The sequence below is a fragment of the Rhinopithecus roxellana genome, chromosome 7, assembly GCF_007565055.1.
Source record: "Rhinopithecus roxellana isolate Shanxi Qingling chromosome 7, ASM756505v1, whole genome shotgun sequence".
NCBI lineage: Eukaryota > Metazoa > Chordata > Mammalia > Primates > Cercopithecidae > Rhinopithecus > Rhinopithecus roxellana.
In genome coordinates, this window is record NC_044555.1 from 57,025,714 (window position 1) to 57,051,290 (window position 25,577).

At 44.7% G+C, this 25,577-nt stretch overlaps 2 protein-coding genes across 11 annotated transcripts in view; one reads left to right on the forward strand and one right to left on the reverse strand.

The window, feature by feature from the left end:
- Positions 1-15,705: 15,705 nt before the first annotated feature.
- On the reverse strand, positions 15,706-19,141 carry CETN2 (centrin 2). Of its 3 annotated transcripts, none has more exons than XM_010353096.1 (5): positions 19,074-19,141; positions 17,967-18,125; positions 17,516-17,644; positions 16,908-17,045; positions 15,706-16,318 (listed from the first exon to the last, which is right to left on the reverse strand). In XM_010353096.1, the coding sequence occupies exons 1-5, from the start codon at positions 19,074-19,076 to the stop codon at positions 16,229-16,231; spliced, it is 519 nt and encodes a 172-aa protein (XP_010351398.1). In that variant the 5' UTR covers positions 19,077-19,141; the 3' UTR covers positions 15,706-16,228. The 3 variants fall into 3 exon arrangements, with proteins under 3 accessions (XP_010351398.1, XP_030790394.1, XP_030790393.1); XM_030934534.1 differs by having other exon boundaries at positions 15,707-16,318; positions 18,933-19,080; XM_030934533.1 differs by lacking the exon at positions 19,074-19,141 and adding an exon at positions 18,708-18,776 and having other exon boundaries at positions 15,707-16,318.
- A 191-nt stretch (positions 19,142-19,332) lies between these two features.
- The window catches only part of NSDHL (NAD(P) dependent steroid dehydrogenase-like), a 39,388-nt gene continuing 33,143 nt past the window's right edge, over positions 19,333-25,577 (forward strand). Inside the window, exons 1-3 of one of the 8 annotated variants that reach the window (XM_030934457.1) lie at positions 19,395-19,483; positions 20,000-20,066; positions 21,366-21,427. The gene's annotated coding sequence lies outside the window, so the exon portion shown is untranslated. Of the gene's footprint in view, positions 19,484-19,999; positions 20,067-21,365; positions 21,428-23,443; positions 23,595-25,577 lie in introns of those variants that run through there. The other 7 variants (XM_010353100.2, XM_010353098.2, XM_030934458.1 and 4 more) reach the window with 7 other exon arrangements.

Genomic DNA, 25,577 nt, shown 5'->3' on the forward strand with positions numbered 1-25,577 from the left:
GAATAGGAGCTGAGGAGGTGACAGCAGGACAACACCTGTTAGGGGCTAACTGGTGTCCCCCAAAATTCATATGTTGAAGTCCTATCCCCTAGTACCTCAGAATGTGACTGTTTAGACATAGGGCCTTTAAATAGATAATTAAGATAGAAGGAGGCCGTTGGGTGGTCCCTGATCCAATATGACTGCTGTCCATATAAGAAAAGGAGATTCAAATACAGACTTGTGCAGAGGGAGAACCACGTGAGGACACAGGGAGAAGTGGGCCATCTACAAGCCAAGAATAAAGGCCTCAGAATGAACCAACTCTGCCCACACCTTAGTCTCCAACTTCCAGCCTCCAGATCTGGGAGACAATGCATTTCTATGGTTTAAACCTCCCAGTCTGTGATGCTTTGTCATGGCAGCTGGAGTAGACTAGTATAATATCCTTCATTCCTCCCACTCCTGTGAAATAAAGCCTATGACTATTTCACAGAGAAGGGGCCCAAGACTTTAAGAGGTTAACTATCTTGCTCAGGGTCACACAAACTAGTAGGCAGCCATGCCAGGACTTGAACGCAGCTTGATCTGTCCCCAAGCCTGTGTTTTCCACTCCACCAGCCTAGGGGGAATTGCACCCCAGTTCGCCCAATTCAGAACATCTGAATCCCTTTCCTAGGCATGCCCATCCCTCTGCTGCCCTGTGGGGCTCAGGGACTTCCTGGCACAGGTCTCCCAACCCCAGACTCAAAGCTTCCCTGTGGTTTGCATTCTTGTCCTAGGCTAAGAGGACTGCCATAGCTGGATCCTTTGACAGAAGGACTCTGAAACCATATCAGCATTTACCCTAACTCTAAGGACCGAACAAAAGAGTGAATATGACAAGCCTTTAAAAGTGTCACACACCAGAGTTCCAGGTGCATGGGGTTCATGAACACTTCAGCACTAAGGGAATATTCTTCCTTTACTATTAAATTCAGCTCTCTCTGTGACTCTCTAATTTCAACCCAGAGGCAGCCAGGTATCTTCCTAAACAAAGAGCTGTCTACCCAGGGACAACCATGTCACTCGCCTAAAAAGCAAAAGCAACCGCAGATAGTTAAGGAGATTTTTCTTCTTTCTTCTTTTGTTAAAACAATTTTAGGTTAGTGATGCTTTATTGGGGTATAACGTATATACAGTAAATTACCCAGATATTAAGTGTCCAACTTAATGAAAAATTTAACAAATGTACACTCCTGTGGAACCATCATCCTGGTTGCTATGGTAGTTGTATTTTAAATAGAAATCCCACCTTCTTTAGCCAGGTGTGGTGACATGTGACTGTAGTTTGAGCTACTCAGGAGGCTGAGGTGGGAGGATTGTTTGAGCCCACGAGTTTGAGGCTGCAGTGAGCTAAGGTCATGCCACTGCACTCCAGGCTGGGTGACAGAGCAAGATTCCCATCTTTATTTACAAAAAGAAAAAGAAAATCCCATCTCTCTGCTGTGAGGCTTCCGTGCCGTGATGAAGAGAACAAGGGCTGGGGAAGTACAGAGAAGAGTACAAATCCAGCATGGAGGAATCCTGAAAGCATCCCCTCTAGCGTGTGACAGACAGGTAAGTTAGATCTTGCAAAGTAAGGAGTCTGCTGAGAGGAGACAGGGAATAAAGGGACATTGTAGACAAAGGCTTAGGGGTTTCCAACAGCTTAGGAGAAAGTTCAGAGTAAATACAGCAGAAGATGGCTCACGGGGTGCCATCTGGGGTCAGGAATAGATATGATTATATAAAAATGAAACCAAGCTTGCTGTCTGATTTAGAAGCTATTTCTGCTACCAGAACAGTCAGTGCCTGTCTAATGTTCATGTCAGGTTTTATTGCTTGTGGTCAAAGGCTGTTGCACAGTAGACAGAGCAAAGAGCAGAAACGGCATGATTTTTCAGAACAACATCCAGAATAAATATGAATCTCTGCCTTAAATGGGACATTGCTGAGCAAGTTACATAAAGAATTATCTATCTAATAGATCACAGCACTAATTGATCAAAGTACTTAACATCAGCTTAGCACCAATGTTTAAAGTAGCCAGCATCAAAGAGATACTTAAAGTTGAAAAATCTAAATATATGTTTCCTCTCATTGTCCCCACATGTCATTTTCTCCCTCTTTAAACGCTTGTCTTACTCTATTGCATAGAATTCATCTTTTTAAGCTGTTTTAAATCCTTTCTGGAAAAAGGAAAGTATACAATATACACAGATTACCACATACATAGGTGCATGCCTGTCTGTCTCAGAAACAGTCTATCATTTCATGTCAATTTTTAGTACCACCCCTGCCATAAACCAGATTGCCATATGCACTTGAGCCTGTTTGAAGGCTATTTCTTCTGTTCCAGTAGTCCATTTATTCGTTCCTGGTAGTATACCACATTCTCTGCTTTCTGTATTTTCTTCCATTTAAACAATCAAACATTCTCAAGTCTTTCCCATTAAAAAAAGAAAATTATCCCACTGCCACCCCCACATGGCCACTAGCTACCATGCTGACTCTCTTTCCATCCTTTTACAGTCACATTTTTCAAAAAGTCTTTGCATGTGGCCCTCTGTTTCCTCAGCCACTTTTCAATCCTAAGCCACTGCAATCTTATTTCTACTCCCATCACACCACACAAACTGCTCTTGCTAAGGTCACCAATGAGCTTATGTTGCTAAATCCAGAGGGCAAACTCCAGCCTTCACTAGCTTGACCCAGGTAACCACTTCCTCTCCCTTTGCTCCTATGCCCTTCCATCCTCTTGGGTTTCCTGCAGTCGCTTTCCTTATTTTCCATCCCTGTTCTTTGCCTCTCCTCCTCTTCCCACTTCTTAAAGACGGAAGTTCCTAGGATTTCGCAGCTGGGCTACATTCTCTTAACAGGCTCACCACAGTTTACCTAGGAGCACTCCCCCTCATCTATGGCTTCCAACATTACCTGCAACATGGACCATGCTACATGTTCACCAAACACCGTTTCCTTTTCCTGCTTTGCATGCAGCTAAACCATATTTCCTGGAATCCCTTTTGATTACGGGTCACTAACTTCTGACCAGTGGGATGTGGGAAGAAGAGATGTTTAACACTTGCAGGGCCAGCCACTCAAACCTCACATGTGATCTTCCATGTTCTCTTTTCATTCGTCTGCCAGCCCGGTGCCAAAAAAAAAAAAATGCCAGTAGAGATCTCTGAGTGCCTAGGGGCCCCTGGAACTACGGGACAAGAGGAAGCTTGGTGTCTAATATCCTGAATAAAACAGAGCCCAACCTCCACCCCAACCCACTCCCACTGACTTTCAACATGAGTGAAAAATAATCCTTTATTGAGTCAGTTCACTGAAATACAGAAATTATTTGATGAGGCAATTAACCTGGCCCAACTAATACACTATCTCTATGCTAATGACAACCAAATATTTGCATTCTGGGCTTGTTCTTCTAATTATGCATCAAATGATTGACAATGCAGCCCAAACTGATGGGATAGATAGTTTTTTTTAATAGATTACTAGGAAGTCACAGAGATTCATGCATGCATTCTTTCATTCATCAAATGTTTACTGAGTGCCTACAGGCACTAGACACCGTGCTAGAAACTAAGGTTGCAATGATGAGCAAAGATAAAACCAGTCCATTCACTCACAAAGTTTACTGTGAGCTGGATGGCAGCTGATCCTCAGGTCTCATTATATTCCAGCTGTGAGAAACTTCTGTAGCATTTGCTGCTTCATGCAAGCCCGCTACCCATAAAACCGAGGCTTCCCCTCTCTAGATCCTGGAATCCACTGTTCTTCCCTCTGTGGAAGGGTGCAACTGGATGTGATAGTATAACACCCCTTTCTCTTAAGCAAAAAATATATAACACAATCATCATCGATTTAACAATTTGTTGCTAATTCAGTGGCATTAAATATATTTACAATGTTGTGTAACTTTTACCACTATCTATACCCCAAAATTGTCACTATCAATAAAAACTCTATGCCCATTAAACAGTAACTCCTCTTTCCCCTTCACCCCAGCTTCCAGTAACCTCTATTCTACTTTCTGTCTCTAGAATTTGCCTATTCTAGGTACCTCATATAAGTGGAATCACATAATATTTGTCCTCTGTGTCTGGTTTTTATTAGGAAACATAGTTTTTAATAGTACATCCATGTTATAGCATGTATGAGAGCTTCATCCCTTTTCATGGCTGAATAATATTCCATTGTATGGCTAGACCATATCTTGTTTATCCACTCATCTGTTGATGCACTTGGGTTTCTACTTTTGGCTATAATGAATAATGTTGCTATGAACATTGGTGTACAAATATCTTTTCAAGTCCCTGTTTTCAATCCTTTTGAATCTATATCTTGAAGAGTGATTGCTAGATCATAATTCTATGCTTAAACTTCTGAGGAACTGCCACCCTATTTCCCAAGGTGACTGCACCATTTTACATTCCCATCAGCAATGAATCCGGGTTCCAATTATTCCACATACTTGCCAACACTTGTTATTTTCCTTATTTTTTATTATAGCCATCCTAGCGTGTCCTAGCATGTGTGAAGCTGTATCTAAGAACATTTTTAAGTATAAATGTTATATATGAATACAATTTTGTTCTGACAAATTCAAACCCAGAACAGAATTTAAAAATCTACTTCACTGTAGCCATGTCCAAGCTCCTTACCCTCTCCAGAGAAAATCACTGTTAAAAATTTGGTATGCATCTTTCCTGACCTTGTTCTTTGCATTTGTGTTCTTTTTTTTTTTGCACATATGGATTTTTATCTATGGCAGAATTTTTAGATATTTATAAATCAGTTGGAAAAAGGTAAACTATTCAATAAGTGATGCTGGAACAAATGAGTCTCCGTATGGGGTGAGAAGGAAATTTTGCCACCCACCAAAAAATTAAGATGAAATAGACACTAAACATGGAAAACAAAACTATAAAACTTACAGAGGAAAGTATCTTCATTATACCTGGGCAAGCACAGATTTCTTTTTTTATTTTATTTTATTTTATTTTATTTTATTTTATTTTATTTTTCCATAAGTTATCGGGGTACAGGTGGTATTTGGTTACATGAGTAAGTTCTTTAGTGAAGATTAGTGAGAACCTGGTGCACCCATCACCCAAGCAGTATACGCTGCACCATATTTGTTGTCTTTTATCCCTTGACCCTCTCCCACTCATCCCCCCAAGTCCCCAAGGTCCATTGTATCATTCTGGTTTTTTTTTTTTTTTTTTTTTTTTTTTTTTTTTTTTTTTTTGTATTTGTATTCTTATGGGTGTGTGAATGCAAGATTATGCATGATGGAAACAGCCATTCTGTCACTGTCAGTTTTCCTCCTTCTTTCCAACTGTTCCACTATTTTTTCTTTTTTTTTCTGTTAGACAAGTTCCACTTCTAAAATTTTGCCCTTAGCTTATACTGCTGGCTATAACGTGGTCTTTGATTTCCAGGAAGAGTATGCTATTTTGGGTGAAGTCACTAGCAGAAGAGCTTTGGTGTCTGCCTCATGTAGAATGCATTGCCTAGGTCGTCTCAGGCCTGATCTGAGCTGAACTTCTCCTATCACATATACCAACAACTCTTTATGCTTCTCTCTTTCTCTGAAATTACCTTCTTTTGTCTGGAAAAAAAAAGGAATGAGAAAGATTTTTCACCCCTTCGGAGCAAACAACCATCCAACAGGACGAACGTGGGAAACAGCCAGTGTTTGGTAAGAGATCGCCCTCTGCTGCCTGTGTTAGTCAGGGTTCTCCAGAGCAGCAGCCAATAGGAAAGATAGATGCATTTGTAAGGAGTAACATAATACATATAAATATACATATTTAAACATATATATTTAGATTATAAATATAAATCTATGTCTATATTATATATAAATATATACAGGTTGGTTATAAGGAACTGACTAACACTGTTATGGAGACTTGCAAATTTCAAGATCTGCAGGGTGAGTTGGCAGCTGGAGATCCAGGAGAGATGATAATGTAGTTCCAGTCTGAGTTAGAAGGCCTGAGACCCAGGAGAGCTGATGACGTAGTTCCAGTCCAAAGCCCAGCAGGCTCAAGACTCCAGAAAAGCCGATGCTGCAGTTTGAGTCCAAAGGCAGGAAAAAGCCAATGTCCTAGTTTGAAGGCCTTCAGACAGGAGGGATTCTCTCTTACTTGGGGGAGAGTAGGCCTTTTTTTTCTATTCAGGCCTTTAACTACCTGGATGAGGCCCACCCACATAATGGGGGGCAATCTTTACCCAGTCTCCTAACTCAAATGCTAATCTCATCCAAAAACACCCTCACAGACACACTGGGAATGATGTTTGACCAAATGTGTGGGCACTCCGTGGCCCAGTCCAGTTGACACATAAAATTAACCATCACACTAGCCATATGGGCCTTTTAAGGAGCCTGAACCCATAGCAGGAAGCTCTGGTGCATTGAGCAATTGTCCTGATGGGCATTATAGGCAGTTAAAATTCTAAGCAAGAAAGATTAAGAAAAAAAAAAAAAAAACGGTGGCTCAAGCCTGTAATCCCAGCACTTTGGGAGGCCGAGACGGGCGGATCACGAGGTCAGAAGATCAAGACCATCCTGGCTAACATGGTGAAACCCCGTCTCTACTAAAAATACAAAAAAAAACTAGCCGGGCGACCTGGCGGGTGCCTGTAGTCCCAGCTACTCGGGAGGCTGAGGCAGGAGAATGGTGTGAACCCGGGAGGCGGAGCTTGCAGTGAGCTGAGATCCGGCCACTGCACTCCAGCCTGGGCGACAGAGCAAGACTCCGTCTCAAAAAAAAAAAAAAAAAAAAAAAAAAAAAAGAAAAAAAAAAAGTGTGTAGGCCAAACTGGAGAGAAAGAGAATGCAGTGGCAATGCTATTCGGGTTTCTTTCCTGCTCAGAACCCCGTGATGACTCCTCATCCCCCATAGAACATACCCTTACCTTATGGGGTTTATGAGGCCTGACTCACCACCTGCCTCCTGCTGCCACCACACATGCTTCTTCGCTGTTCCTCACTTCTGCCAAGCCTGTTGCTGTTTCATGGCCTTTGCACTTGCTGTTCCATCTGCTTGGGCACTCTTTCCCAGATCCTTACAGGGCTTCATGGCAAGGCCTTCCCTGACCGCTCTCCCCAAAACAGCACCCCCTCCATCCCTTTCCACCTCCTTACCTCCCTTTATTTGTTTGAGCTTGTTTCCTGTCTTCTTCACTAGAATGTAAATTCCACGAGGTCAGGGACTTTATTTTTTCTCTGCAAGGCCTGGATCAGAATAGGTGCTAAGTATTTCCTGAGTGCGTGGATAAATGAATAAATGCAAAAGATAGAAGGAGGGGACAGATCTAGTGATGGATAAAAAGCACATATGAAATGGTGTGGATCCTAACGAATAATTAATTTGGGGAAAGCTAAAGCTGAAAATGAATTGAGGCTTTAAGAAAATGCTGAAGACGGATAAGTAAAATGCCTTTTAGTGAGTGTAAGGAAGTGTGAGAGCAATTTCTTGGAAGAAAATAAATCCTCTTTTGTTGGCATTTTTCCTTCCAGAAGATTGATCTTCAAGCTAAAGAAAAGTTGGAGGCGAGATAGGAGAGAGACCGGGAAATCCAGACAGCTGGTGAAGTTGCTAGATCCCAGAGGCTCCAAGGAGCGACTGATTGCGGGGGATGTCTAGATAGTGACAGAGAAAGCGTCATAGAGATCTCCAGGCCCCAGAACAGCAAGGAAGCAGCAGCCTCATGCCCTCAGGCATGGCATAAAAATAATGCTAGAGCTGCCTCACTGAAAAAAATCCAGAAGGGCCAGGAAGCAGGCAGATCTCAGGCAATGTCTGTATGGACAGAGGATCTCTAAACCAGTCCCCACCCCCAAACACACACACGCGCGTGTGCGCGCGCACACACACACACACACACACACTCTCTCTCTCTCTCTCTCTCTCTCTCTCTCTCTCTGCTAGGGCACAATGCTATGGGTTTGCATATTTTTCTCCATGCCCCCCAAGTGATGTCCAAATCTAGAGCAGTGGGTCTGAATCTTTTTGGGCTCGTGAACTCTTTGAACAAATCTGATGAAAATTGCCACATGTGCATTATTTCAGGGAATTTAAGGAAATTTCAGGAATCCTCCTCCAGGCAATTCATGGACACCTGAAATCCAAGTGCCCCAGGTTAGAAACCCCTGTTCTAAGGGTATACCCTTCAATTGCAGCACTTGGATTAACAATGTAACTCTTTAACCCTAGAGTTGAAGATTGCAGCCAAATTCTGAGTGTATTCATTCAACAAATATGTATTGAATGACTGCCATGTAGCTTATTTAATCCTCACAACTGCCCTTGAAGTAGATTATATTAATACCACCTTCACTCTTGACAGGTGAGACAAACGAGGTACTGGGGCTTTGGGTAACTTGCTAGAGATCACTCATTTTGCACTAGTCACTAGTAGGGGCGGAGCCAGTGATGGAACCCCAGAAGTTCGGCCTTAGAGACATTTTACTGCTACCCCACGACGCCTCTTATGAGGTTGGCGTCTGTCTTTCAGATAGCCCCGTTCACCCTGAAAACATTTCTCTTAGACTACATATAGTAGGTTAGAAGTGAAAATCCCACCACCAACGACACCCGGAGGCTCTGTCACCCTGCCTCTGCTTATTCATCGTTCCATGGTTTGCTGACTCAGTTTTAATCATCGGTTTACCTTCTGGATCTATTTGTATGAGGGATTGCACAAATATTTCCCCGCATCCGACATCTCACAAGGAGATGGCTTTACATGCATGTTCAAGTTCAGTCTCCAAGTTGAGAAGAAAGCTTTCTGATAGCAATCCGCACACACCCAGGGGCTCATGGATCTCTCAGGAGAGGCCACATCCAGTGTCCACGAAGTCATGAGTTCTGCAGCATAGATTCCAAGTTCAGGTTTTGTTTCATCAACATTACTGTGTGCACTTCTGGTTGAGACACTTAGGGCAACAGAGAAAATTCTTCAGTAAGAGAGAGGATGTATGAGCTTCCTGTGGCTTCAGTAACAAAGTACCCACGGACTGAGGAGTTAAACAACACAAGTGCATGGTCTTGCAGTTCTGGAGGCTAGAAGTCAAAGATCAAGATGTCAGCAGGGTGGGTTCCTTCTGAGGGCTGTGAAGAAAGGATGTGTTCCAGGCCTCTCTCCTTGGCATGAAGATGACTGTCTTTGCCCTGTGTCCCTTCACATCATCTTCCCTCTGCAAGCGTCTGTGTCTGTTTCCAAATTTCTCCTTTTATAAGGAAATAAATACTGGAAATATTTATATATTTTGCACTATAATACTGGAAATATTTATATATTCCTAGTGTTTATTTGTATATTTATATATTCCCAGTATTTATTCATATATGTATATATTTCCAGTATTTATTTGTATATTTATTCAATATAAGGAAATACTGGTTGTATTGGATTAAGGCCTACTGTTGTAAACTCACTCTAACTTGATTACCTCCACAAGGACCATACCCCCAAATAAGTTCACCTTCTGACGTCCTAGCAGTTAAGACAGCAACATATGAATTTGAGGGGTCACAATTCAACTCATAACAAGGGATAATGGTCAGGAAGTAAAAGAGTCACAGAATACTAGACATTTTTAATGAGTTAATAAATCCTTGCTATAGGATCAACAAACTTAGTTAATGAATAAGCCTGATGATGGATGGATGGAGCATTGTACCAGGCACAAAGCCCAGCTATGATGACATCAAAGGCACCCTGCGCTCTTCCATTGAGAAGTGTTCAATGTAGTTAGGGAGTCTCAATGAGCCCATGTAGCAGGTAAGCAATCTTGATCGCTCACACTCAAAAATGCAAATGTATTATTTTGTTCACTTATAACTAGACTTAATAGGGCATCCATTCAAATGACCTGTAATTCCATCAGTGTCCACACCTGGTGGCCTTTTCCAAGGGGTCCACAGCCCCACCAGGATTATTCCCACTGTGGCATTCTCTCCATCGCACTCCAAGGCTAGATGAGACCACAGCCCTCTTGGGGCACTAGGAAGATCCAGTTTAAACCACTGCTGAACTCGAGGTGATTTAGTGGCACTGCCTCAGAACCTCTCTGTCCTGGCACCCCACCTAGTGGCAAGGGACATATCTGCAAGACTGCTGTCTTCCAGAATTCCAGCTGGGAAGCAGTCCTCTATTCGAAAACAAGTTTTCTGGAAGGAGGGAGCTCTGAGGAGGAGTTTCACAAGGAGAACACAGATTTGGGATAAGAGGAGGGGACAATATTTCAGTAGGGACAATGACGGAGACATGAGTACAATATATATATAGCAACTAACTTTATATGAAGGGAAACACACATAGACACTTATTAAGGACATGGTGTCCAAGTCAGGGGAAAAAAGAAAAACAGGCTAATTAATGAGCAGCCATCATCAGTGGCAAAGAGGCATCAGGCTCTATGCCAGCTTTTGTTCGCTGTCTTTGACCTTACTGCACCCTTGTTTTCTAGATGAGCAAACTGAGGCTTGAGAAGGTTGAATCCTTTCCCCCAAAACCACAGCTGCTGGGTTGAAGAGTTGGGATTTGAACCAGGGGTGACTGAATCGAAAGGCTAGGTCTCTTCCCTGAGCAAAATAATGGCATGACAAAGAAAGTACTGCAGAATGTCTTGGGAAAAGACAGGACAGGGAAATCAACTAGGAGGACATTTCAGCAATCTGAATTTGAGTTGAGGCGGTGGCTTCAGAAATGAAAAAGGAAGGGGTGGATGGGTGTGAGTATTGTAGGGAAAGTCTAGGTGACATATGAGGCAAAGATAAAAAAGAAAATGAAAATGACATCAATCCTGTAAACCGACGCAATCAGAAAGATAAAGGCAAAAGGTGATGGTTAAGGAGAGGCTTGGAAGACCGGAGGACTGGGAGGCCGCGGGGAAAAGCTGGAAATGAGGGTAACTTTAGCTCCAGATACAGCAAGTGCTGATGGCGATGTTCTTCGAAATGAGTCCAGAAACCCACGTAAGAATTTGAGGGGCTGCTGACAGAGATTTGGGTCAGGAAATGGGTCCGATATGTCCCAGCATGGCACAGCTGCAGTTGATGCAGATGCACTACTTTTGCTACAACTGACGATGTGGCCATTCCAGCAGCTTCCAGCATGTAGGACGATGAACTAAGCAGGTCATGAGACATGGAGTGGAGAAAGGAACAACCTGCTGTAAGATACTTCTCACTAATGGTGATGGGGGAGCTCAAAAAAGGGTAGCTCCTGCACTGTGCAGGAGCTTGACACCATCTGGACAGCAAGCCATTCCAGTCCAACTGAAGGGTAACTAAGTGTGTAGTGGGCTGCCTACTGGCCCAGAGTAGTGACTAAGTTGTAATTCTCATTAAACTGTTGTTTTGAGTGTATTACTTCCTTCTAGCATATTGTCAAAATTCTTGTATTCAAAGGTGTGACAAAAACATAAAGTTGAGCAGCCCTGGAATACAGTCATCCTTGACAGCAGGAGTCCCTCGAGGGAAGAGCTGCCCTAAGATCGAGTTTTGAGGTTGGCCCAATGACAGTCAGACATCCTGGCACTTGAGGTTGCATTTGAAAGATCAGCATTCTCAAAAGCCAGATTGAACTTTAAGGAAATTTCTCCCAGTGTATGGTGGGGAGCCACGTGGTCCCTGAGATAACTGGGTCTAACCTAACGGTCTAACTCCTAGACTTCCTAAAGAGGTGGTTAAACAAGAAAAATGGTAAAACGTGTTCTTTCTTCTCTTCCCGGTCATCATAGAACTTAAAAAAAATCTGTCCCAGCAGCTGTTCCATGTCTTGCAGAGACAGAAACTGAACCACCTCCTTTCTTAAATCATTTTGTTATATCAAACTTGAGCAACAAATTCTACTGTTCACAGTAGTTCTAACACTAGGGAGTAAAGAAAAGACGAATCTACTGGACAGTTTTTTCAAGGCAATTTAGCACAACCCTAAGTTATTAAGGAGGCCCACAAGACCAAACAGTAACTGAGTATTCTCCCTCCCCCTACCCTTCCTCCCCTCCGGCTCTCTGGTCCATCCTTAGGAAACTGGCCTGCATTCCCCCCGACATCCCTCTGGTCCAGCCCGACATGAAGGAACCCCTGCTCCCTCTTCCTCCCCTTTTTCTCCAACTCTGATTGAATTTTTTCGTTCAACCTCACATGAAGCAATCTCTGGCCTCTCTAGTTCAAAATTCCACCTCCACCCTCCTGCAGCTCTCCAGTCCAACCCTGCATGAACTGCTCTCTGCTCTCTCCTGTGCCCTGCCTCCCCCCATTGCACTACTGCTCTCTGCCGCAGTTACACATGAATGAACTTTTGCCCTCTCTCCAGCCCAATCCCCACATACAACCGACATTTCTCTGGTCCAGCCCCACATGAACTGCCCTCTGCTTTCACTCCTGCCCCTTCCCCACCACCTCCCTACATTGCTCCGTCCCACGCTGCATGAACTGACCTCAGCCCCTTTACTTCTGATCTTCTCCCCAATGTCCTTCTGCTGCAGTCCCACATGAACTGACCTCTGTTACCTCTCCATTCCAAACCCACTCCACTCCTCCTACGTCTCTCTGGTCCACCCACAGGGGCTGACCCCTGCTATCTCTGTCTCCCTGCCTGTCCCCTGCAGCTCTGTACACAACTGGCATTTGAACCCACTTACCCTGCCTCTCCCTCCCTAACAACAAAATGGGAGGCAGGGCCCAGTCTTTTCACTACTCTCCAATAGTATATGTCTTTATCCAATCATATGCCACCTCCACACCCCTTAGAACTTACCCAGTCACTCTTCCTATGTCTCTCTGGTCCAGCCCTCCATGACATGAACTCAGCTCCGTCTCCTTTCCTTCCCCTTCCCCACCATACATCTCTGGTCCAGCCACAGATGAACTAAGCTCCATTCCCTCTCCTTTCCCTTGCCCCACACCCCAGCTACCTCTGCAGATACGGCCACACATAAGCTGTCCTCAGTGGCTTTTCCTTTCCCTCTCTGACTCTCTACATCTCTCCAGTGCAGCTGCACAGGAGCTGGCCTCAAATGCCTCTCCCATGCCATCCCATTCAACCTTCTGCATCTCTTGGTACACCCTACATGAACTGACCTCTGTTCCCTCTAAGTGTCCATCGCCACTCCATCCCCCTCCAGCTCCCTGGGCCAGCCCCACATGAACTGTCAACATTTCCCCTCCCTCCCCCACAACTCTATTGTCCACATGAATAAGCCACTAACTCTACAAACCCACCCACCGATACTCCCAAGAAAACTCAGTTACATCCTCACATGAACTGATCCCTGCTCCCTCTCACTCCCTTCTCCCTACCCCCTCTCCCCTGCACCTCTCCAGGACACCCCATGGACAGATCTCTTCTACTTCTCTGTCCCTGTCTTTTGCAATTTCCTACCACCTCTTGGTCCAGCCCCACATGAACTGACCTCAGTTACTTCTCCATCCACATCCTCTCCCGCCTTCAGGACTCTTTTCTGCCTCCACATGAACTGAGCCCAGCTCCCTCTCCTTCCCCATCTTCCTGATCCCCTTGCAGCTCTCTGATCCAGCCCCACTGACTCATGCTCCCTCTCTGTCCCCATCCCTTCCACTGAACAACTGCACACCTATCTTAGAATGGCTGCCAGGCATAGCTATGGTGAACACCTTATGTTTGTTTTTATCCTCAGGGATAACCTATTACTTGCCACTCTCTGTCCTCTCTCAAGAGATTCCTGAGAGATTTCATTTATGAGAATATTAAGCAGGAGGAGATAAGAATGTGTCCAGGATAGTCCATTAGCTTAATTTAGCCATTCGACAATGTATACATGTTTTCAAAACGTCATATTGTATACCATAAATATATACAATGTCAATTTAAAAACTTCTTTTTAATTAACTTTTTTTACTTATCCCTGAAACTGTTCTCTTTTTTTTTTTTTTTTCTAAGTTCCAGGATACATGTGCAGGATGTGCTGGTTGCGTAGGTAAATGTGTGCCATGGTGGTTTGCTGCACCTATCAACCCATCACCTAGGTATTAAGCCCCACATGCATTAGCTATTTATCCTGATGCTCTCCCTCCCCCCACCAACCCCTGCTGCCACTGGCAGGCCCCTGTGTGTGTTGTTCCCTTCCCTGTATCTATGCGTTCTCTTTGTTCAGCTCCCACTCACGAGTGAGAACATGCGGTGTTTGGTTTTCTGTTCCTGGGTTTGTTTGCTGAGGATAATGGCTTCCAGCTCCATCCATGTCCCTGCAAAGGACATGATCTCATTTAATTAACTTTTTTTTCAAAAGAGTGTTTCCAGGGTTACAGTTAACAGTAAAATCGGAGGCAGGGCCCAGTCTTTTCACTCCTTTCCAATATTATGTCTTTTATCCAATCATATGCCTCTTATTAGAAAATCACAATACAACAAAGGTCAAATCCTCTTAGGAAATGCTATCAACAGACTTTGGGGACAGTAATGATAAAAGCTTCATGGACCCACATTTAACAACAAAGCTTATGTGATAACTATAGCAAAGGAATGGGAGTGAGACTGAACACTTCTGAATCCTCTTATTCTTGAACACCTTCAAGCCAGGTCCTTTCTGTAAGTTTGTATTTCACCTCCAGTGATTCTGAGTAGGCACAACTCTTCTCCCCATCACACAGACATGAAATTCCAGGTACCTAGAGAAGTAGCTTGGCCCAAATTGCCCGGCACGCAAGTGGGTATGTGTGTGAGAACCCAGTGATGGGGCTAGTCTGGGCTCTTCCCCCAAGTGTTTCTTAAGGAGCAGTCCCTCTGCATGAGACTCCTCTGTGGGATATGGTAAAGTTCATATTCCTGGGCCCCCAAGTCCTACAGGATGTCAGGGTCCAGGCATGAGACCCAGGGCCAGGCTTCTGGCCTCTGTAACGTGCTCCCCAGGTAGGGTTACCAGTGGCAATACAGGATGCTCAGGTAAATTTGCATTTAAGATCAACAATGAATAAACAAAAAATCCAAATGGGATATATTCATACTAAAAAAAAAAAAAAATGCATTGTTGATCTGAAATGCAAATTTACCTAGGCTTTCTTTTTATTAGCTAAATCAGTACAACCCTATCCCCAGGGGACTAGCCTACCCCCAGAAGTTTGAAAATCTGTTTTCTCTGTCTCCATGTGAACAAATGAGCATTCCATCATTGTTCATTTTCTATTCTCCCTTACCCCTTCTGTCTCCCCACTCTCAACCTGGAGCAGAGACTTTCATGTCATCTACCAGGATTTCTCTCACAGGCAATCCCGTGCAAGGCCAGGAAGATGGCTGGACAGGGTCACTCAGCCCAACCCACCTCCAGGAGTCGATGAGGCACCATAAGCAAATAAATTCATGAGAGGTTGGCTGAATCCATCCTAGTGTTGGATTAGCCTGGCTCTCCCCATTTTATTCAAGCACAAATTACTAACAAGACTCTTTTCCAGTCTTACACTTTGCCAAAACTATTTTTAGAGCATCATTTAGGCTTAGCTAATATAAAATTTCTGCTAGTTTTACAAACCAGCAGGTTCCCAAGGCAAAAAACAATTCACGCCAGGAAAGTAGCAAAGGATTATTCATTTCTGTCCATAGGCTGGTAAGGAGTTTTGTATCTAACAGGCTGCCTTCAACACAATAGTTGAGAAGAGGAACTCATAAGCAAAGCTAAAGAACTCATCCTTAGAGAACACAAGTTCAAACCAAGAAAGGTTTTATTTTTAAGACAAAACAAATAGCATTAACACACATCCAAATGCCAGTGCAAGAGTTCACTGGGTTTTATTAAAGAGAAAACTAAACTCAAGTGTCAAATAAAAACTGGAGCCACTCAAGAATGACTGCTTGTGGTGACACAAGTGTAACATGTGCTTGTCTAAAGTCGTCCTGTGTGTGTGGATATGTGGAAATGCATGATAAGAGGGAAACAATGCAAGGCAAAATGGCAGGTGCTCAAAGCTTTAAGATCCTTTTCTTCACGCTAATGTGCTCTTGTTTTGCTTTTGAGAATTAGGGTAATTCGCAGGTCATTTTACCAAGAACTGTAATATCAAAGAACACTTCCAAACAGCTAAAATAGACTCCAGGTCACTATTAAAGTGATAAAGGGAGGTCAGTGGGGGAAAAGTTTGTATTCTCAAAAGCCAGATTTCACACAATGGCAGGCACTAAATCTAGTTACATGTGCTTGCAGTAGAAAAAGAAGACACTGATCTTAATAGAGGCTGGTCTTTTTCATGATGCGCAGGAACTCTTGCTCACTGACCTCTCCATCTCCATCTCGATCAGCTTCATCAATCATTTCCTATATGACAGTAAAGATTCAGGTTAGATTAATTTATAAACTAATGCCAAAAGGTGACTAAGTAATAAGACTTTTTTTAGAGACGGGGTCTCTATGCTGCCCACACTAGTCTCAAATTATTGGCCCCAAGCGATCCTCCTGCCTCAGGCTCCTAAAGTACTGGGATTACATGTATGAGCCACTGTGCCTGGCAAGCAATAGACTTTTAATAACACTATGTGAATAGATAATTGTAGTCCACCCAATGCCAGTATGCTACTCCTGATAATAGCTTGGTTCCTGAAAACTTATTTGAAAATCAACTCATACTTTGTCAAACATTATCACCTGGGAGGGAGCTTGAAGATTACCTTGACTAGAGGGATTCCTGGAATGTAAAATAGTAGGCAAAACTGTGCATATGTGCATTTTTCTGGAAGCAGGGTTCATAGGTTTGTCTGACTATTAAAGGAGAATTAAGCTGTCCACAGAGGGACAAAGTACACTGGCTTTCCTTCAAAGAGGTGCTCACACTAGGGAAAATGTAACAGAAAAGTCACAGAGGGCCCAAAGGTGGGAATCTTAGGTTCCAGTGTGATGCATTACAAACCTGCAGCTCCTCATCAGTCAGGTTCTCACCCAACTCCTTGGCCACGCGTTTCAGATTTTTGAACGAAATCTTCCCAGTTTCATCATCATCAAAGAGCTTGAAAGCTTTCAGGATTTCTTCCTTGGTATCTTTCTCGGACTTACCAAATAGAACATAAAACCCATGAGTAGGGGGACACCATGGTTACTCGTGTCCTGTAGCCCTGCCACTGCCCCGTCAGGTCACCCTTTCCTTTTTAACAATGTAACTCGAGTCTAGCCTTGCAGCAAGTGTCAGGAAGCCCATTTTCGCCTCAGAGAAACACCAGGCAAGCCAGGCACTCCATCCAAGGTGACGTTTGCTCCCTATCCCTATATGTCTCCCTATCCCATATCTATTTCCTAACTGGTTTGGAATTCTGTGGGAAGAGGTATCTGCTTGGAAGTCTGGAGAAAGAAGTATAAGGGCTTGTTTTGGGAGCCCAAGGTAACATGATAGAAGGGCAGGCCTCCTGATGCAGCTGCTACCTGGACTGCTCTGTGGTCACATGACTGTTTTAACAGGCAGATGCCATGGGCCTCTGCAGATGACTGGGGTACCATACCATGCTAATTGTCTTAGCTACTCACCATTTTCTGAGTCATCACAGTTAAAAAGTCACCAAAGTTCATTTTTCCTGTCCCTTCCTTGTCAATTTCACTTATCATTTTCTTAATTTCTTCTTTCTTAGGTTCAAAGCCCAGGGCCCTCATTGCCACCTATAATGAAAACAGGATTGTCTCAATAAGCACATCTGAACTAGCAGGAGCAAAAATCACAGTGTTGAGAGCATTAAGCCAGCATCTGATGTGGTCATGTTAATATGATTGGGGAACACTATAACATTGATCTAATTGATATTTGCAATCAATTTTATTTAATAACACTCTAAGTAAAGACAGGAAAACAGAGCACAGTACAACCTCCCCTGTTACTTATTGCAGGGAGAAGAGGGCAAAAGGGGTAGAGAGGTGATAGGGAGATGACAAGGAAGAGGCAGAGGAAAGGAAGGGCAGTACAGCAGGAATGCATAGAGCTTGCCTTAAGTTCTTTAACATCTATGGTGCCAGTTCCATCTGCATCGAAAAGATCAAAAGCTTCCCGGATCTCCTGCTTCTGCTCTTCAGTAAGCTCAGGCTTAGGACTCATTCTTTTTCTCTGGGAACTTGATGTCATGTTTGTCTTCTTAAAGTTGGAGGCCTTCATATGTTATGCAATACACAAGCACAATAATATATCGTACAGTCCATATTTACATAACATAGTTACAGACACCCATATGTATTTTTAAAGAATTTTATAGCAACCAATTCCAAAGCTTTGCTTAACAAGAAAGATAACAGGGTTTACTGGCAAGAACAATGAATCTTTCCATGAACTTCTATCCCTCCGTTTTCTTTACTGTCGTTTCTAGAAGCAGGGAGATCACTTGTTCAGTAAGGATACCTCTTACTGAAAATCATCCCAAAAGAGAGCTAGTCAAGAAAATGACTGTGAATAAGTAGAGATAATCAGCTCTTCCTGAAGGTGGGGATCCTGGTTCTGGAAACTGCCTTACAATGCCCACTCCCAGTACTCCGCTTCCCAGTAAGTACTCTGACTTCCCAATTACTTCTAGATTTGGCCAAGTATTAGCAAGTTGTTAAGATGTATATTGTGTCAGTATAGAGTAATAAAACTCAATCCATCTGACACCTTCGTGCCTTCTCCAAGAAGCTACAGCATCCCCTGAATGCCCCTATATTTAAATTGTAAAAAACACTTTAATAGAACACAATACACCTTCTCCCAGCTCTGTGTGGAAATTTTGGCAGAATGAGGCGGCCAGGGGGCCAAGGTCTGAGAAAGTCAGGGGCCTGTGAGGGATTCGAGTCCTTTTTGCCCAGGGAGGTTCACCAAGGTGATCAGGGAAGGCCAGGGGAGCCCGACGGGCGGGTGTGGGCCTGTTGTGGGTGAAGGGGAGGCAGCAGCGAAGCGCAGGCCCAGTAGGTTGGTTAGCGTCTGTACCCTACTCTTCCGGGAAAGAGCTCAAACGAAGGACTGGTGCGTCAAAGCCGAGAAAGGCGCAGGAGAGGCGGCGTGGCCGAGCTGAGGCCTGGGAAGGGCTCACCCTCTGGGCGTGGGGCGCGACAGAGCGGCAGCACTCACCATAGCCAAAGGAGTCCACTGCCGGTTGTTAGGCAACCGACGTGTACACTGATTCGGCGCAGTTCCCACCGCCCCACGCGCACAGCCCCGCTCCCCATTGGCCGTCCGCTCGCCGCCGCCGCTCCCTACTGGTACAGGGCCGAAGAGGGTGGGACTAACCTGGCAAAGCCCAGGCCCAGCGCGGGGAGGGGCACGCTAGCGACAGAGACTTGTCTTTATTGGGCAAGGTCACGCCGTGAGCGCCAATTAGCTGAGCCGACGCCGAGCTGGGCCAATCATCTTGGTAGAAGAAGCTCGGCTGATTCTCGGCTCACACGGGAGGGGAGTAAAAGGTGGTGTTCCGGGACTGGAGTTCAGTGGGTGCAGCCTGCTTGCGAGGTGAGGCCAGCCAGTGGGGCACCTGCGGACGGGTAAGAGTCGTGGCCTTGCCCTTGGAGGCCACTCTGTGTCAGCGACTGGGCAGGGCGGGAGGGTGAGGAGCTGCGGGGCCGCCCGGGTCGGGTGCTTTCTGGGCTGACCTAAGGCTAAGTTAGGGACCGAGTGCATCAGAGCAGCCAAAGACGATTGACCTTGCGTGTTGGAGCAGGGACTGTACTCACGGGGCAACTGAGACCCGGAGAGGGGAAGGGGTCTGCTGAGCGTTGTGGCAGAGGTCGGACGGCTGGGACCTAGGAACTGAATCCAGCCGAGGCTCGCTCTTTGAAGGTGGCCCTTCGAGAGCACCCCCAGACTGACCCAGATGTGTAGGCCCCAGACCAGGTTCCAAGAGAGGATCACTTCAGGTCTTACCTGGCTAAAAGCAGCCCAGGACGGTGAACTGGGGACTTTGGGAACGGACTTTGAAAGGAGTGAAGGGGATGTGAGCAAGCAAGAGGGGCGGGGAGAGGTCATGAAAATATACTCTTTTTGACACCCACACAATGCAGATAAGGAGGAGCATTCCAGGCCGAGACGCCCTCATCAGCAGAGTCACAGGAGTTTTGGAAGTGAGAGGTATGCTTGGAGAATTAAAAGGGAGCGTGTGCAAGGGCTGTGTGAACTGAGATAGACCTGCAGAAGTGGAGCTGGAGGTCCAATTTGCCCTCTTTAGCTATCTACGTGGCTTTTAGCCTTCACCTGATTTTCCTCCAGGCATTGGGGCAGTAATCTAGGGAGGCAGAGGGCAGAAAGTAAGTTTCTCAGGCAGAGAAAGGCCCGAGGCTTATTAGAACCTTTTAAATGGAGCTTCTGCCCTTTGCCCTCTTCAGCAGTGAACAGACTCCTAATTTTTGGGTCATCATCATCCCCCCAAGTAGTATGAGCCAGAGTTCTCACCATGGTCTCCAAAGCTTGGCACGACGTGTCCCCTCCCATCACTCCACAACTCTTCTCTCAGCCCCAGAACACTGGCTTTGTGGTTGAACCTCATGTGCCAGCCACACTCCTGCCTCTCATCTTTGTCCCAGTTGTCCTCTCTGCCTCCTCTTAAGCACCCTATTTAAGTACTGCAGCCCCCAGTACAAACCGGCCACTCACCTTGCTCTACTTTTTTTTCAATAGTCCTTATCACGTTCTGACCTACTGTATATTTTGCTTGTTTATTTTGTTCTTCGTTGTTCCTCCGCTAGAAGGCAGGCTGTCTGAGGGCGGGCATCTTGGTTGTATTCACTACTGGTACTCCAGGACCTGGAACAGAGAGGGGCTCATATTAGGTGCTCAGTAAATCTTGGTCAGACAACTGATGAGTAGTTCCCCTCTTTCCCACCTCTCACCTAGCTAGTCCTCCCTGCTCTGCCAGGTTAATCTTCATAGTGAACAGCTGTGGTCACGGCATCTCCCTGCTCTTAAACCTTCAGAGCCTGGACGGTAAAGAGCTCCTTAGCCTGGCCTGTGATCCCTCTGCCCAGTTTTGCCCCTGCTAACCCTTCTAACTTAATGTCCCTCCACACTTTGCTTCCCAGTCCGTCAGCCTGCAGATCGGAAGCCTGACAGAGTACAAGGGACAAACACAAGTTCTGCCCAGGCTGTGTGCAGGCTGTGTGACCTTGGGCAAGTCGCTTAACCTCTCTGAGCCTGTTTCTTATTTGTCGAGTGAGACCAGTACTGTCTACCTGATGGGATACTTTTGCATCTCAATGGGATGAGGTACTTATATGTAAAGTGGCCTGATGTTGAGCAGGTCTTCAGGCAGTATTACAGTTGACCCCTGAACAACATGGGTTTGAACCTTGTGAGTCCACTTACAGGCAGGTTTTTTCTCATCTCTGCTACCCCTGAGCTGCTAGATCAACTCCTCCTCATCTTCCTTCTCAGCCTACTCAGCATGAAGACCATGAGGATGGAGACCATGATGACCCGCTTTCACTCAATGAATAGTAAATACATTTTCTCTTCCTTACGATTTCATAGTAACATTTTCTTTTCTCTAGCTTAATTTATTGCTGGAACACAGTATGTAATGCATGTAACGCAGAAAATATTTGTTAATCAGCTGTTTACATTATTGGTGAGGCTTCCAGCCAACAGTAAGTTGTACTGGTAAAGTTTTAGGTGAGTCAAAAGTTATATGTGGATTTGTGACTTTGGGGCTCAGTGCCCCAGCCCCCACATTGTTCAAGGGTCAAATGTAGTTCTCGTCTCTGATTTGCTCTTGTCATTCCCCCTACCCGCCATGCCTGGAGCCTTAGACTTGTCCAAAATCTCTTCCCCACACTGCAGCCAAGGTGATCTTTCCAACCGCAACACTCACTCCTGCTTCCAACTTCTGGGGGCTCCGCCATCTTTCCCCCCTTGTAACTCCCTAGCTTGGCACACAGGCCCCACATGTTCTCAACTTTGCTCCCGATCTTGCTTCACACTTGCTGTGACACAACTTGTCACAGTTATAAAAACATGCTGGCTCTGTGGCTCTGTGCCATTGCTTTGTCCTTCCCACCCCTGGCCATGGAATGTCTTTCAGGACACCATCCCCTCTGTCTTATTCACTCTTCTGGGGCCTTTTGAAGTCAGCTTAGGGATCTCCTAGTTGGGGCAGGCTTCCCTGAGCCAGCAGCCTGCATTGGTGCTCTGGGCTTGCCCTCATCAGAGTGGAAACGCACTTCTGTGACTCTTCGCTTGCTCCTGTCTCCCACCCTAGATGGTGGGCTCCTTGAAGGTCAGCACTGTGTCTTTGTCAGCTTCTGCCTGGTAGTGACTGGCGTTTGGTGCCTTGTGAATGAGGAAATCAATGAATGAGGTGACACCTGGGGGTTCTTTTACAAGTTACCGCTCCCACTTTAACCCTGGGGGTTTGAGCCTCACAGTGGCTCTGAGGTAGGCGAGGAGGATGCTGTTTTACAGATAAAGCCTCAGGGCCAGTGGCAGCATGATAAATCACTCAAACCCATCTTCCATTCCAGACTGCCTGCTGGGCCCCCAGGGGCTCGTGGGGTCCTACAGGGTGCTGAGTGTGAGGATGAGAGCAGAAACAGGTGCTGTGGAAGCGACTCACCTTTCCTGGAGAGGGAGAGGAGGTTTCACAGAGGGTGCAGTTCAACTAGGCGTTGAAGGAAGAGGAGGCAGTCACCGTGGAGAGGAGAGAGAAGGTATTCCATGCAGAGGAGCAGCATAAGCTAAGCTCAGAGGCATGCTGATGGGTTTCTGAGAGGTCTACCACAAAATAAAAGCTGGGGACTTTTTTTGTCCTAAAAGTAAATAGAGAAACAAACAACTGGTGGAAACGTGGACACCGCAGGTCCATGGAAGGACAAGGTCGAGCTGGGTTGCCCCAGCATAATCAAGGCTAAACTGACACCTGTGAAGAGAAATGACCTCTGAACTATTGGCCTCACTAATCCTAATCTGGCCATTTTCTTTCCCATATCACATCTTTGAATTCTCAAAGGGAGGCTTTATTTTTGTTCCTACAGAACTCCTGCTTTGCTGTATTTTCTCTTAGAACTATATCCATAATGAAGGTGTGTGCCGCCTCAGGTGAATCCTTCTCTTTCCATCTGATCATCTGGCCCAGTCCTGCAGAGGAGGCCAAGCATGAGGCATGAGGTGATGGGAAATAGGGGAATCCTCTTTTATAATCCAAGGCTCAGGCCACCATTTCAGGATTCCAAAGAAAGTTCTAAGAAACATTACTTGGCGTTCCTTGGATAACCAGACTCTACTGAGGTGTTTGGGAGAAGGGCACTTTGCCTGGCATTGTCTGTCCATGGACTGAAGTGATGAGCTCTCAGTGGCCACATTCTAGCTTCCTGCACTGGACCTTGTACAAGCGTGGGGCTCTGACAGCCTTTCCCCTTTATGAAGATGTCACACTTCTTTTTAGAAGGAGGGGACACTCTCATCTCTGTCTCTAGTTTGAAACAGAATGTTGTCTTGTTCTCTCCTTTTCCCTCCAGGAATCAGTGGTTGGAATGTTCCCCAGCAGGAAGGAGGAGGTTGGGCTAACTTGCTTCTCTCTTCTCGCTTCACCTGAGGCGGCACACACCTTCATTATGGATGTGTTTCTTAGAGAAGATACAGCAAAGCAGTAGTCCTGTAGGAGCAAAAGTAAGGCCTCCCTTTCAAGATGTGATATGGGAAAGAAAATACCCCGATTAGGATTAGTGAGGCCAGTGGCTGCGAGGTCACATCTTTTTGTTTTTTTGTTTTTTTGTTTTTTTAATTATTATACTTTAAGTTCTAGGGTACCCGTGCACAGCGTGCGGATTTGTTACATAGGTATACATGTGCCATGTTGGATTGCTGCACCCATCAACTCGTCATTTACATTAGGTATTTCTCCTAATGCTATCCTTCCCCCAACCCCCTACCCACTGACAGGCCCTGTGTGTGATGTTCCCTGCCCTGTATCCAAGTAGTCTTATTGTTCAGTTCCTACCTATGAGTGAGAATATGCGGTGTTTGGTTTTCTGTCCTTATGATAGTTTGCTGAGAATGATAGTTTCCATCTTCATCCATATCCCAGCAAAGGACATGAACTCATCCTTTTTTATGGCTGCATAGTATTCCATAGTGTATATGTGCCACATTTTCTTAATCCAGTCTATCATTGATGGACATTTGGGTTGGTTCCAAGTCATTGCTGTTGTGAGTAGTGCCACAATAACATACGTGTGCATGTGTCTTTATAGTAGCATTATTAATAATCCTTTGGTATATATACCCATAATGGGATCACTGGGTCAAATGGTATTTCTAGTTCTAGATCCTTGAGGAAACACCACATTGTCTTCCACAATGGTTGAACTAATTTACACTACCACCAACAGTGTAAAAGCATTCCTATTTCTCCCATATCCTCTCTAGTATCTGTTGTTTCCTGACTTTTTAATGATCACCATTCTAACTGGTGTGAGATGGTATCTCATTGTGGTTTTGGTTTGCATTTCTCTGATGACCAGTGATGATGAGCTTGTTTTCATGTGTCTGTTGGCTGTATAAATGTCTTCTTTTGTGACGTGTCTGTTCATATCCTTTACCCACTTCTTGATGGGGTTGTTTGTGTTTTTCTTGTAAATTTAAGCTCTATGTAGATTCTGGATATTAGCCCTTTGTCAGATGGGTAGATTGCAAAAATTTTCTCCCATCCTGTAGGTTGCCTGTTCACTCTGATGGTAGTTTGTTTTGATGTGCAGAAGCTCTTTAGTTTAATTAGATCCCATTTGTCTATTATGGCTTTTGTTGCCATTGCTTTTGGTGTTTTAGTCATGAAGTCTTTGCCCATGCCTATGTCCTGAATGGTATTGCCTAGGTTTTCTTCTAGGGTTTTTATGGGTTTAGGTCTAACATTGAAGTCTTTAATCCATCTTGAATTAATTTTTGTCTAAGGTGTAAGGAAGATATCCAGTTTCAGCTTTCTACAGATGGCTAGCCAGTTTGCCCAGCACTATTTATTAAATAGGGAATCCTTTCCCTATTTCTTGTTTTTGTCAGGTTTGTCAAATATCAGATGGTTGTAGATGTGTGGTGTTATTTCTGAGGCCTCTATTCTGTTCCATTGGTCTATATATCTGTTTTGGTACCAGTACCAAGCTGTTTTGGTTACTGTAGCCTTTTAGTATAGTTTGAAGTCAAGTAGCATGATGCCTCCAGCTTTGTTCTTTTTGCATAGGATTGTCTTGGCTATGTGGGCTCTTTTTTGGCTCCATATGAACTTTAAAGTAGTTTTTTCCAATTTTGTGAGGAAAGTCATTGGCAGCTTGATGGCGATGGCATTGAATCTATAAATACCTTGAGCAATATGGCCATTTTCACGATATTGATTCTTCCTATTCATGAGCATGGAATGTTCTTCCATTTGTTTGTGTCCTCTTTTATTTCATTGAGCAGTGGTTTGTAGTTCTCCTTGAAGAGGTCCTTCATATCCCTTGTAAGTTGGATTCCTAGGTATTTTATTCCCTTTGTAGAAGTTGTGAATGGGAGTTCACTCATAATTTGGTCTCTGTTTGTCTGTTATTGGTGCATAAGAATGCTTGTGATTTTTGCTCATTGATTTTGTATCCTGAGACTTTGCTGAAGTTGCTGAAGGAG

Coding starts and splice junctions, on each gene's coding strand:
- CETN2 (XM_010353096.1), bottom strand. Junction 17,645..17,966: donor TAGATGTTAAAGAACTTAAG/GCAAGCTCTATG, acceptor TTTTCATTATAG/GTGGCAATGAGGGCCCTGGG. Junction 17,046..17,515: donor CTGTGATGACTCAGAAAATG/GTGAGTAGCTAA, acceptor CTATTTGGTAAG/TCCGAGAAAGATACCAAGGA.